General features: G+C 40.8%; 1 protein-coding gene across 9 annotated transcripts in view; it reads right to left on the reverse strand.

Annotated features, from left to right (window-relative positions):
• TENM1 (teneurin transmembrane protein 1) overlaps positions 1-13,894 on the reverse strand; it is a 900,761-nt gene that overhangs the window by 16,776 nt on the left and 870,091 nt on the right. For all 9 annotated transcript variants that reach the window (XM_063345747.1, XM_063345755.1, XM_063345753.1 and 6 more), the window contains 4 exons: positions 10,264-10,630; positions 7,963-8,473; positions 2,707-2,879; positions 168-403 (listed from right to left, as the gene is read on the reverse strand). In XM_063345747.1, coding sequence (XP_063201817.1) covers positions 168-403; positions 2,707-2,879; positions 7,963-8,473; positions 10,264-10,630 — 1,287 coding nt within the window. The remainder of the gene's footprint in view (positions 1-167; positions 404-2,706; positions 2,880-7,962; positions 8,474-10,263; positions 10,631-13,894) is intronic.

A 13,894-nucleotide genomic window follows, 5' to 3' on the forward strand; every position in this document is an offset into this window, starting at 1 on the left:
AACATCCCTGTGACTGTCAGAGAAGTTTGATTTTGAAATTCATGGCTGGGGACCACCATTGATACAAACTTTCCATTGCTCTTCTTACAAAGTAGAACATTTCAACATGATTTTAGTTCAATGGCTTTCAAAGGGAACACTGCACTTCACACAAGAGGAAGCCTTACCCTTAGCCTTCTCTCAAATGTGGAGATATTGCCTTTGGTCTGCTCCCTCCTTTGCCTCCATTCAATGAGATTTGAGTTATGCTCTCCAGGAAGGGAGATATTGCACTTCCCTAAAGTGGGGCTGACAACCCCTGCTAGAATATGAGGTTCCGTGTTAAGTGTGATTTCCATTCCGCTGGCAAAGGTGACTCTCAGAGACCCATCTGGGCTGACCCGGTAGATATTCTGCGTGTTATCTGTCAAAAAACAACAAGCAAAAACAGGGAAGAGAGAAAAGTTCAGATCGCCACATTTTTGCAGCAAATGGTAGGTGCAATAGCGCTTTGTTTGTCCCTAGGTTACAGACAGCTGAACATACACCAACTGCAGCGTGATTTTTTCGCAACCTGTAACCTCCAGGCATTCCCATATCAAAAAGCTTTTGATTACGTTTGGGCTGATGATTTCCATTGTGAACGTTTCCTGCAGCAGGAATAGAGTTTTTGCTTTCAGCCTAAAAGTACGTAAACCCATAGGCTGGGTTTTGAGCACCAATATTCTGATGATTTTATCACATTGGGATCTGTAAACAGACTAGTGTACTGCTTGAATGACTGCAATGAGTATCTAAGGTCAAGCATGAAAGCTGTTTTAAAAATGTCTAGGATTATGGCTACTCTCCCGTTCTGTCCCTTATGCCTGTATCATTCCTCTTCCCCATTAGCAGCAGGACCCTGGGGTAGAGGACGGTCATGGTCAGCCACGAGCCTGAAAGCCTGGTGCAAGAGACCCACTGAGAAGCAGTTGTTGGCAGAAAAATGAATGGGTCAGCAACGGTGGCACCGCAAGCAGCTCCAGAGGCTCAGGACTGTGCTGCAGAGGGCTGTTGAGCGCAGCTGGGATGACCTAGCACAGCCTCCTTCCCCTCCCCAAAACTGCCAGAAGCACGCAGAGGGTCCAGAACAGGTCTCCACTGTAAGGACACAAAGGCATAGAGCCACTACACGTTCCCTTTTTTTTGCCTGTGCCCTGTCATTCCTCCACTCCAGGAAGAGCTGTGCCACATTGCCTGGCATCTGGTCAGTCTAGGGACACGCACGCAGGAGGTGACTGAGGCTCAGCTATCAGGGGGCAATTCGATCACGAGCCTGAATGTTTAGTGCTAAAAGACAAAGTGAAAATATCACGCTTAAAATACCAGCTAGAGACTATGAAAAGCATCCTTTTTTTTTAAGCTGGTCCACACAAAAGTAACTGCTCCAGCTCTTGAGATGTGAATATGTACAAAATAGTTGTGTATGTCAGAAAGTGAAGATAACAGGCATTACATTAAAAGAGACTTTGTGACTCAGATGTTAGGATACCATGTCTGAATGGTTGTTCACAGGGTGCTTTGTGATAGTTTCAGAGAGATAGGGAAACGTGCAAATGATATGAATTCATAAATATGATACCTATAATAATAACTACAGCCGTTCAGTTCTGACACTGCCCATGGTGTGCTATCAATTTCCTGAGACAGAATTTGGTAACATACCAACTCTGAGGAGTTTCAGATTTAAGGACAAACATACAATCAGGCAGTCAGTAGATGATGCAAGAGAGCAGACGGGTCACTCAGACTAGACTAACAGGCAATATGACAATATAATATAATTATTTCCACTCATTCAGTGCTGTTTCTGCAATGCAATAGTGAAGGGGAATGAGTGAGTATCTTGTGAGGTGATTTCTTCCTATTTTTTTCTTATAGATCAAAAGCTGAGAGAAAGAAAAGTTCTGTGATTTTCTCAGAGTTACAAAGCTTTTCTACAGCAGACCAGAAATCAGAGTGCTATTTCCCAGCACCTGCTCCCTCAAAGCCTGAACAATCCACTGACAACAAAAAAAATCAACATGGAGAAAAAAACATAGATTGATTAAACTATATCAAACCAGAACTTTGGTGATGAATCTGCAAAATCTGGAGGAGGACACTGGGGCACTTCCATTAGGCAGAGAGTAAATTCTTCTCGAGAGACATGATATTGCCTGTGGTGTCTACAGGGTTTGAGTCCAAATCTCATCCCCAAGGCAGCCACCAGCAGAGGTGGGTCATGCTTTCCTCCTTCATACAAGTGCCGTCACCAGGACATAGCACTACCAGAAAGAATTCACGGCTTTGGCCAAACAAGGCATTTCAGTGCTAAAACGTCAGTCGAGCATGCCATTCTTCTGGGCAGTATTTCTCAGGATAACAAAGCTCAATGTATTATAGGTCGGCCTAAGCCCTCCAGACACTGAAGTAGAAAGTAGCACGTAAAGCCTGGAGACATCAGAGATTTCAATAACTAGAATCCATCCACGGGACTCTTCTAGGAGGAAAAGAAATCACTTGTGGTTTGCTCCTAATTGGTACCCCAAGAGAATTATAAGTAGTATTTAGCTATTTGTACTGAAGCAAGGACGAAACAAATGAACTAATTCTAATGTCTTTTTTGGCAAACAGTTAAGAATGCAATAATGTCTAGGCTTTGAAACATAATAATTAGGGAAGAAATAACAGAAATGTTTTAATTACCTTGCTTTAAAGTATATATTGTAGAGGTAGCTGAGAAGTTTGTGGCTGTGATCACATTCTCTCTGTTTGAAGTATCAAGTTCCACTCGCGTCAGTTTTTCAACATCGCTGTGGAAACTGCTGACTTCCCCAGTCGGGAAGGTTGCATTGGTCAGATGGCCATCGGCATCATACCTGCAAGACATCATGTTAGAGAGCCATGAAAATACATCAGTATTGTCTTGCAGACACTCCTAAAAGGAAAAAAAAAAAAAAAAAAGGGAAAAAAGCAAGAAGCATTATCAACACCGTACAATAAGTAAAAAGGTAAGAATTGGCCCATTTATTGACTCAAAATACATTCATTCCCTAATTTGAATTCCTGCTTAGACTCTTTTTTAGTGGTGCTGGATAAAATGCAACTAGGAATAGTATGAGAAGTTCCCTACATCGTTCAGCTTCTGCCAGAGGTTTCAGCGCTGTGCACAGACTGTCGGGGTTTAACCCGCTGGCATGTGATACAGGAGGGCGGCCGCTGGAGGTCACTCGGCATTCAGGCAACCAACTCGCCCCCCAAAAGGCGTTTTCTTACCCATAAGTTTAAATAAACCCAATTCTTAGATCCTGCAACACTCAAAACCTGCCTTTTGTTGCTGGTGTGTGAAGTACATAATATGAATGGTGAATTTAAAAAGGGGACCTAAAGCGTAACAATAGCGATAAAATTAGATTGAAATCTGCAGCGATTAAGTTGCCTACATGGTTTTTACTCTTGCGTTACGTTTCCCATGGGCCTACTCAAATCAGCAGGAACTTCTCATCACAAGTAACAGCACCAGAATCCAGAGCACCACATTTTAGCTCACCTAAATTTCATCAACGCTAAAGAAACTCTTTTCGTTTAAGGTACTTTATGTGAATTGGGCCATGTTATGAAAAAGTCAATAATTAATTCAAAAGCTCTGGAGCAGTGTTTCTAATAGGTCTTTTCGGTTCCGCATATATATTTGTTCTTTCTGATGGTTCACATGGAAAACAATGCACAACATCACTTGGTGCTTGATATTGCTTCATATTAATGCCTTCCTTCTTAAAAACCTTATAGGTGCTAACACGTTTTTACTCACCCAAGACACCTCACTGATACATACTGCAGATGTATTTGCCTGAGTAAAACCAAGCCGTGTTTATAAAATAGAAGCCTATTTGTGCAGGTAGGAAAGTATAATTAAGTTTTCATGATCTATTAACTATTGTGTGTCATTGACAAAACACATCCTCAGATGGTGTATCAAGAGGCAAAGCTCCACCGCCTTCAATGGAGCTCTACAATTCACATCCACAGAAGATCTGGCTATGTCCTTCACTTTAATGTGCTGGCATAATTTCCTTAGGATCTTTATTTCCCCCTAATTATTCAGACAAAATCTATGTATCACAAGAAGTGTTGCTGAAAAAATCAGGAAATTTTCTCTTCCCCCAATATAAAAAAGAAAAATTGAGCAGCTGTTATTTTCAAACAAAACACTGCAGAATGATACAGTGACCATCTTGTGTTTTTTGACAAATAAATTAATCAAATGTTAAATACAGTACAATCTCTCTCTCTCTTTCACCTCCTACTGCCCTCACATACATCATGCAACTTATTTATATTCCACCCTTACGCTGGTTCTGTGTAAATTGACTGGATGCCACACCCAGCGATTAAAATTCACTCAGATCACTACCTTTCAGCATTAGAAAACTCTGTGGACATTGGGCAGTTGTATTTCATTTACCGTTTGATCAAATAGATACGACAGCTTACTAGGTTATTTGGATTTTCTACCGTACCATAGAAAAATCCCCAAATCATGCATTTTTATGGCATAAATGCAGCCAGTTTATTGGAATGTAATTGCGTGCAAGACTCAGGATCCATCTTTGCTAAGGATCCAGGTTTGCTGCTGATAGTGCTGCTGATGAGCTACAAAACCCCCTGTGCAGCTGAAAATGGGGGAAACTGTTACCGGATGGCTGGCCAGATACAGTACTGAATTATAATGACGCTAGAGCACTTGCCAATGGACTCATGTAGATAGTCCCACTGACTTCAAGGAGAACATGCAGATTAGTGTCCCGGTAACAATTCCACAGTGTGACCATCTTTACAGGTTTTTCTTATTCCAGATTGCTCCAAGAAACCCAGCCCTCCGAGGTTCTGCCACCTTTCACATGATGAATAGTAGCACACTGGGACTCAATTCCTGCAAAGCGATGTCCTACCCATACTAATAGGGGCAGAGTCATGACATATTTCTCAATGTTAATTTGGGGCCCAGTTATGCCACTGTTAATCATGTCAGTGACCATTTAATCATGCAAATAATTGCATTGATTTCAGTACTCACATGAGAAAGTGCTCACCAATATTTGAAATGCACACTTGGGGATATAGCTTCACAATCCATTTGCATTTCTATGTGTAGGACAGTTAAGAGTTATATCGTTTCAAAGGGAAAGCGGTCTCATTAATTTTTTCAGAGAGAGTTGTTTCTTGCAGGTGTTTTCTTGTCCTTGATTTAATAGAGGCCCAGCGCTCCCCCTCCCTTTTTACAGCTTTAATGATACAATATTAAAAAATCTAGATGACTGAAAATTGTACATTAGCTATAATTTTATGCAAGAGCTCTTTCAGTACTTCCATTCCATCAGATTAGAGTAGATGGATGACAAGTACTTTTGTAGGTGGTTTTCTACCTCTTAATAATTTCCCTCTGTGAGTGAATCTGACATATAGGTAGATGTTCTGAACAGTTCATTATCTTTGCTCATATTCCCAAGTATGTGTGATACGTGTTGTTAAACAAACTCATCCCTATTTCAGCTTGACAGTGCCATGGGTTGAACTTTTGGATGTGAATGCAAATCCAGCTTAAATAGAGAAGATGATTCCAAGCAATTTGAAAGTTGCTCGTATGATAATTCTCTTAGCTTCAATACTATGTTCATATAGGACTCAGAAGCAATTCACACATAAGTAACCCCTTCAAAAAAATGTAATTTTCAAACTGAAATCAGGTGTCAGTTCAGAATATGACCTGTCTGGAAAATAACATCTGGTTAAAGGATGACTATGGACCATGACGCCCCATGAACTATTTATGGCAGAAGGTGAGCAGCACCTCCTGAAAGCACATCTACTCAGCGCAGCACTGATTATAGTCAACTGCCCCTCTGACTGCAGCAGATTGGGCAATGAGTATCAGCCATTCAGGAATTTGGAATATATTACGAAAATGACTTAAAATATTGCACTGAACATAAATATTTATGACATGATGCCACTATTTAATTCCAATGTTGTTTTTGTAATGCCAGCAACTGTAATTCTGTTCATTTCTACTGTCTGATCTAGACTGCAGAACTGCACGGTTGTGCAAACCCCGGGCAACGCGAAGCATCAGTGAGGACAGTGTTACCTGCAGTTAAGGCTGTGAAAGTATGAAAAATTGCTTAATTTAGCAAAATTTCTTTGTGGCAATCATATACATAATATCAATCCTTTCAAGACACAGCTATCTCTTTGTGAAGAAATCTGTATTACATACAATGCGAGGCACTTTAAGCAAGTGAAGTCCTTTAAAAGATCTTAATATCCTTGAGATATACTTTAACAACTTGCCAGAAGACAAGAGGAACAAGCATTAATCCTGCAAAATGCTTTACACTTGATGTCAATGGGCCAGAGTAAGAATACCGAGATTTAGAAGCACATGACTAAAAAGAATCTGAACACCACAATTGTATGGTGTTCATGGTGTTCAGCATTTTGAGAAGTAATAGGCATGACTTGGAGCTACTGTAAAAGCTTTTCGAAAGTGTCTTTGGTCCATGGTCTGGACTGATGCCATGTTCAAGTAGGGATTTAAATGGATCACTCATTGTTGAAATTATTACAAAGCAGCATATATTTTAAGTCAGTTCTGCTTATAAAAGCTAACACTCAGATCAGTGTTTAAACAGCACCGGGACAACAACAAGCTTTGTCTTGTTGCAAGATAATTTAAATTCATATCAATAGATGTCTGATAATGAGAACTGAACCAGGAAGGCCCTGTATGGTTTTGTTTTCCCACATATTATCAAAAATGGCCCTCTCTAATGGTTTATACTTATGTCCACCCTATCAATTTAGTCTTTGGCAGAATAACAGAGGGCAAGATGGAAAAACATCCCCTTGAATAAAATATCCCATGCACTAGGCAGCAGTTTTCTCTGCTTTTATTCTGCTTCCATTTTAAGAAAATATAAGTCTAAAAACCTGTAATGATGGTGACTCAACTACCTCTCCAGGTGACTTATGCAGTAACTGAATTCTCCTCAATGTGTTTTCTGTTCATTTCTCACCTGGATGGCTTTTCATTGTAGTTTTTGACCATGAACTCCTATGCTCCACAGAAAGCAGGCATTATTATCTTCCTTGAAGACGCTGAACTAATACTACAATGTTAACATATGATTTCCATCCATCACTTGTCACATCCTCAAACAGGGATTATGACAATTAATTATAAATAATGAGAAATCCTGATACATTGCACCTCTTTATAAATCAAAAATGAACTTCCTCTTGGGTTGTTCTCTCTCTGGGACGAGAATGGGATGTTCTGACTGCATCTCTAACTGTCTTGTCTTGCTCTTTAGAAGTCCCGTCAAAGGTTTCCTGAACGTCTTGCTTACAACGCTGTTCCTACTCCTGTTATATGTAGCCTTTTGCTACAACATATTCTTTTGTTATTATATATACTCTTCCCCTGCTGATAGAGACAAGTCCACTCTTGTCTTTGAATATTCCTTCCACTGAGACTCTCACAACACTCCCTTCTCTGATGAATATGCTAATTTCCCCCCTTTTGCCTTCCTCAGGAATTTCGCAAATTCCTTATTCATATCACAACTTGCCTCTACTTCTTTAGTTACAGAAAATTCTACAATCATATTTTCATTTAGAGAAACACATTCACAATAACAAAGTGAAAATGAAATATGATTTCAGGCAGTTTCTGCGACACATAATGAACACTATGTACAGAGCTTTTACATATAACAGGCTTTGGCACTTAAGAAATGGTTGTGTTTCATTGTAAAAGCTTGTGCAACAGCACTACTTGTCCTTTCTCATGCATTGTTAGTAGCAGGGTGCCTTTTTAAATTACTAGAACTGACTAAAAAAATTTCATTGTTCATTTAAAAGAGGGTTCCTTACATCAGGCATTTAATATCACGGACTTACTCATACACAGTTGTCCATCCATTTTCATCGCTTTTAGTTGCTAAAAGCCCCGTGTTTCCAGGATATGTCATCAGAGCTAGGTTGTAGCCTTGGGCATAAACTCTTTTCAGAACCCCATTGCTGCTTATTGTCAGCCAGTACACCTGGCCTCCCGGCACCACGACCCACAGGGGCAGCCCACTCGTGTCTCTGCGGATGTGAACGGAATTCCCATTGCTGCTGGTAATGGTGCCGATATCCCCCTCGCCGCTGTAGGTGAAATTGTAAATGTAGTCCCTCGTTATGAGGTTCAGCGTGTGCAGGTGGGTGCCGTTGATGGTGAACTGATACAGTTCTTGGTCTGCTGGCGATGCAATCTCATACATATTCGTGTCACTGAGGTGAGCCTTGTTTCGGCTGACTGCACGGATGCGAACATTGCCAAGGTCGGCTACGTACAGTGTGTCATCAGGAGAGACTGCTAGAGAAGAAGGTGCTTTCAGCTTTGCATCTTTGGCATATCCACCATCACCTGGAGGAGAAATGGTAATTTTAGTAATCTGTAATGTCCACATTTAAGCTCATCCCCATAGCTTGACACACTACTTCTGCTCAGTATTATTTACAGGTCAATAAAACAGTATCTTCTTCCAACTAATTAAATCCATATTATCTAAGGTTGGTGCAATTCTAAATCAGTCTCAGTGAAGACAAACAAGAATATAAATTATCTAATTTACGCGTTTTTTCTAAGGCCAAAAGCCCGCTGCTCAGGAAAGCATTAATGGCAAAATTGTGAAAGAAAAAGAGACACCTGAAGTTTCATCCCTATTTGTCTGTTGGCATGTAGTTAAAGTAGGATCGTGTTGAAAATAAAACAAAGAGAAAATAAAACCTAGTAATTCAGCTAAAATGACACTGAAGTAAAGATTAGTTTATATTTATTAAAAACTCAACACTACATGAAAACTAAACAAGAATAATAGTCAGAAAGAGCCTTGAGAAACCACCCCTTCCAGTATTTACTTGATTTTACTTGGTTTGTGTGTTTTAAGGTTTGAGAAGGATATTTGCATTATTATGGGCTGCATGTGAATATCAAAATGACTTTACATGAGCAGGATTTTCTGTAACTAGCAAGAAAGCATATTAAACCTCATTCTTTGAGAAAAACGTATTACGGTTTGTATTGCTCCTGTTCTCCTGACTGAGAAATTAAATTTGGTGGTGATTTTGAGCATAACCTATGCTTCCTTGGAGGTGGACAAATTACCTGGTCTTCTGACCCTGCCTTTGTCCAACCCAGCCCTGGCACAATCATTAGATTTGCCAGAGTTTTTAACTTTTCAGCAGTGAGGGTAGTTTCCTTTAATAGGAACCCTGAACAGGATCCTTTTCAACACTGGTCTACCACAGCCGTAACCGAAGCTGGCAGCACTTGGCAGTGCATGCGAGGCTTTGATTATGACTGCAATGCTCGGTCAGCAAACCACCTTCTCTGGAAGACCATTTACATTTTTTTCTCTCCATTCTTGACATACTTAATGTCTTCTTGTCAGTAATTAACCTTTTACTTGAAATGGGAGGCTTAAGAATTATGATGACATTATGAAGCTGAACACAGTGGTTCTTACGAGATGACAAGAGGACAACATACTGCACACCTCTCTATATGAGAATGCTGTCCTTTGCCCTATAATGAAACATGTTTTTATGAAAAAAAGCGCCACAGTTTCTTTTGGTGCACGCAGGGGGGAGGAGCAGTGTTGCTGAGAATGTCCAGTGGTGCAGTGTGCGCCTGGCGCTGGCTGTTCCAGTTTAAAACACGCAAAGAAGAAATTCTGAACATTATGTGTTTGCATCATTTTGCTGGTTGTGCAGCATGACACAAGCAATCATAAGGCATAAAATAGTGTTTTTCACTGGATATGAAACACCTTGGTGCTCTTCTTAGTGAGAAGGGCTGCCGGACCCAGTAGCATTTAGGTGCAATCTCTGGACTGGGGCTGGTACCATCTTCAACATGGGCAAACATAGCTGACGCAGAAACGCAGACCTGGAGCTAATTTTGAACGATGTGTAATCTCTGTATCAAAAGAGGAAAAGCTAAGACCACGCTGAGGTTCCTCCAGTGCCAGATGGAAGACTCGCATCTCTACATCCAATGGATTAAATCCACAAAGAGCTGCTGATAAGGCTTTTGTCTTTCCAACGAAACTGCATCATTGCTCGCCTCTCCTCCCCCTTGTCACTTTGCTAATCTGCAGCTGTGCCAAGGGATCTCAACAGATAAGAGACAAGAAATAACTAGCATCGCCTTACCTGAAAAACAGTCACAATTAGGATCAATCTTGCAGTCACAATCTGATGGGGCTCCAGCGATTATAGAGATCTCACCATTGGTTGTGACTTGTTGTATACGGTTGATCTTTCTTTCATCTGTCTCTGCAATGTAGAGTATCCCGCTGTGAGATACAGCGATCGCTCTGGCTGACTCCAGGGTTGAATGGATGGCCACCTTGCTGACAATGAAGTGGTCAATGCCTGGCACCTGGCAGTGAATGGGGCGCCCTGCAATAATTCGCACACGCCTGTTCTCAGAGATCTGCAAAACAATGTTGTTGTCCAGGACATACAGTGAATTGTCTAGAGGGTTCACTGTGAGGTCTGTTGGCCACTCTAACCGCACCTGGAAAAAAATATAAGGGGAAGGCAGGGAAAAAAAAAGAAAAAAGAATGATTAAGACAATGAGGCAGTTTCATTCAACCATCTCTGATCACCATGTCATCAAGGCACTTGGTGGATTCACCCAGCACTGCTTCTCTAGTATGTACCTTTAACCGGGTTTGGCACAAGAAGTTTCAACAATAATACGCTTTTCTGAGGTCCAGGTCCAGTGTGGAACAAAACTTGATTTGAAAAGTAATTTAGCACCCTCTGAGAGGTATTTGCACAAGTCCATTAAGGTGGGACCTTTATTATACCTATGCAGCCATGCAAATGAAAACACGCACTTCATGTCATGCAACATCAGCCAGAAAATTTTCCAAGTCTGAATGTTGTTTCAAGGTTGCAGTCAACACTGGCAGAGTGGAAAATAGTTAGAGGTTGTCAATGTCCTAACACTTTAATTGACTGTTAGTACAAAAGGAAAATGACATACTAGAAGAGTACGACACATTTCCACAATTTATTTATAAGTAAGAATTGTTAATAAGACTTTTATGCCATAAGAAATATAAGCTCGTTAATTCTTTGTAACATAATAATACACCAATATATCACAGATCACATGATACAATAGCCAAGACATAATTACTTATAATGATTTTACTTCGTGAATTCAGTATTTCAGTCACGGATTAAGTAAATTCTTCATATTTAAGGTTAGCTTTTTTCCTTTTCCCAGGTGGGAATGCCAACCAAGCAAAGTTTCCAAACCACGCTGGAGGAAATGCTAGAAGAATGACCTCACTCGTCTGATACCTGTTGCTTCAGTATCTGGAGGAATTAAAGATGCTCCCAACTGAAGGTGGGGCAGCCTGTCAACCTGAAAGACAACCAGTATGTACGCTGCTGATTGTAGCATGTACTGGCCAGAACTTCAAATTCCTCCTGTTGAGAAAGCTCAATAGGCAATGCGGGATTGCTGAATTGGGAAACAACAACAGAGTAGACCAGTCCCTCTCCCCAGCTAATGACCAGTGGAGGATTTGGACTGCAGCTTGTGTATGGAAAGGTCAGAGAACAGCTGAGCCACAGAGGCTACAAGACAGCCTATTTTTGTCTCTCAGGATGCTTCGCTTGTTATCCTTTGTGAAGAGATGGCTGCTTTTATCTGAGTGGAATTTTTCTGGACTAAATATTCAGTCATCAGAAGAGAATACATACCAGGCTAAAATGTAACGGTTCTATATGCTTTATATGTCACAGAAGCTTCTATTATTTTATTTACTGATTTTATTGCTGTTCTTGCTCATTTTTCCACTGTGCTAATAAAAAGATATATGATTTTAGAGACTGCAGATGCTAATACAATGCTCAGCACTGAGAAATAACATATGGTGGAGTGTGTGGCCATAGCAAGCCACCTGCTCGCCTGGGGTCAGCTCAGGAACCAGGCTGGAGGCCAAGTCTCTCCCTTTCTCAAGCATCAGTATTTCCTGAATAATCTAATTTCCAGAAGTACATTGCTGGTTTGATAATTGACGTTTTAATAAAGTGAGGGCATTGCGGCTACCGTGTCTCGCCCTGCATGGTTACGTGGTGCACCACACAATTATTAAGGCTCATGGAGTAATCGAATTCCTCCTTGTGCCCAGTCCATTTTACTAGACAGCATAGTAACTGGCATTAAGACTAATGCTGTTGGGTTCAAGATGTCTTCTGAACCAGCTGGTAGAGTCCTTCCAAAGATGATAAATGTGGTGAAACAGTTGGAAACAGATCCCCCCATAAAGGTGCTGATTTCTGTGCGTGTGTGAGACTGCTCAGATTCCACCTGCTGTGCTAGGGCTGGTTTACACACTTGCTGTTAGCTCACGCTTCAACTGAGAGTTCACTGGGACATCAAATAAAACTCTTTAGTTAGCATAAAAATATCTACAAGGCTACCTTCAGGAAACTTGCAAAAAAACCCATATTTGCAATTCACCTTTAATGCAGAACATGTGATTGTTCTATCAAAGTAAATGGATTATTTTTAATGGGAAACAGACACCTTCAACGGCCTCCTTCACAGATTGCTCTGCTGTAAAAATAATCTTTGATTAACTGTAACTAGATTATTAGTAATAAAAACTTTGGGCTGAAACTGTCAATTTTTGCCATAATGACTCTGCATAAGACCTGCCATGTCTTAATAGCTGTTTTTCCTTCGTGGACCTGCCACACTGCCTTTGCCCAGTGAATAATTTCAATTCCTCCCACTGTGTGGGTATGCCTGGTGTCTTGCAGATAAACAGGGGCTGGTATGAGCCAAGCCAACTTTTTCTCTGGTTGATTTGAGGCTGATTTGGTTTATCGAGATAGAATAAACTTTTATGCAACCGTCCATTTCACTTGCAGCAATGTTCCTAAAGCTTATTCTTAACAGCTGTTAACTGCAAGCACATTTGCTTTCGTACTGATCACATCTGTAAATTTAGCTGCATTATGGTAAAAATAACTCCATTTTTAGTTGGGAACATCTAAACAATTTTGGTTACTACGCCAGAACCTTTGCCTAGCTCTCTGCTCTGCAAAGCTCACAGAAGGTAAGGCTACAGCTTCCCCTCCTGGGTTTAAAGCGGTCACGGATGTATTAACGGTTTAATCCCAGGCAAAATATTAAAGCTAGCATGTACCTGTCTGGAGATTGCAGCACAGAACCCAGCTGCTGCTCACTGCAAGCTTATGCTAGTGCAACTGGAGGGGAGAAAAGGTGAAACAGGCCTATTAAAATCAAACATACACACAAACACAAACCCCTGAGCACTCCTAATCTGAAGAAGAATTTCAGAGATTTAGAAAAAAAATTTGCAGCGTTCTTGTCCGGATGAGACTTCATGGCATCTTAAACCAGTGTAAGCTGGGGCTGCTGCAGTCCCACTCCATCCCTTCTTCCAGTGCAGCCCCTAGCAGCAAGGCCAGTGTTTATGTGCTCCTACAGAGAGCAGGTTCAGGACAGTTTGCTGGCTAAAAACTAATCACCTAAATCAGCTTAAACTGAAGTGTAACTGCACCCTCAGGTTCACTGTTACCTTGAAAAGTCATCGGTTGTTTCTTTTCTTTTAAAGCAAGCTGCCCTCTGGCAGGTTTCTGTGACCAAACCATCAGTTGTGCTTCACTCAGAGCCAATAAACATATTACAGAGAAGCGCTTCAATTCTCATCTGATATGACTGTGCCTATTAAAAAGTTTTTCCAGACAAAACCTCAGTTAGGATTAGAATATTAAATCAGTTAATATACT

Source organism: Chroicocephalus ridibundus, chromosome 9, assembly GCF_963924245.1.
Source record: "Chroicocephalus ridibundus chromosome 9, bChrRid1.1, whole genome shotgun sequence".
Taxonomy (NCBI): domain Eukaryota; kingdom Metazoa; phylum Chordata; class Aves; order Charadriiformes; family Laridae; genus Chroicocephalus; species Chroicocephalus ridibundus.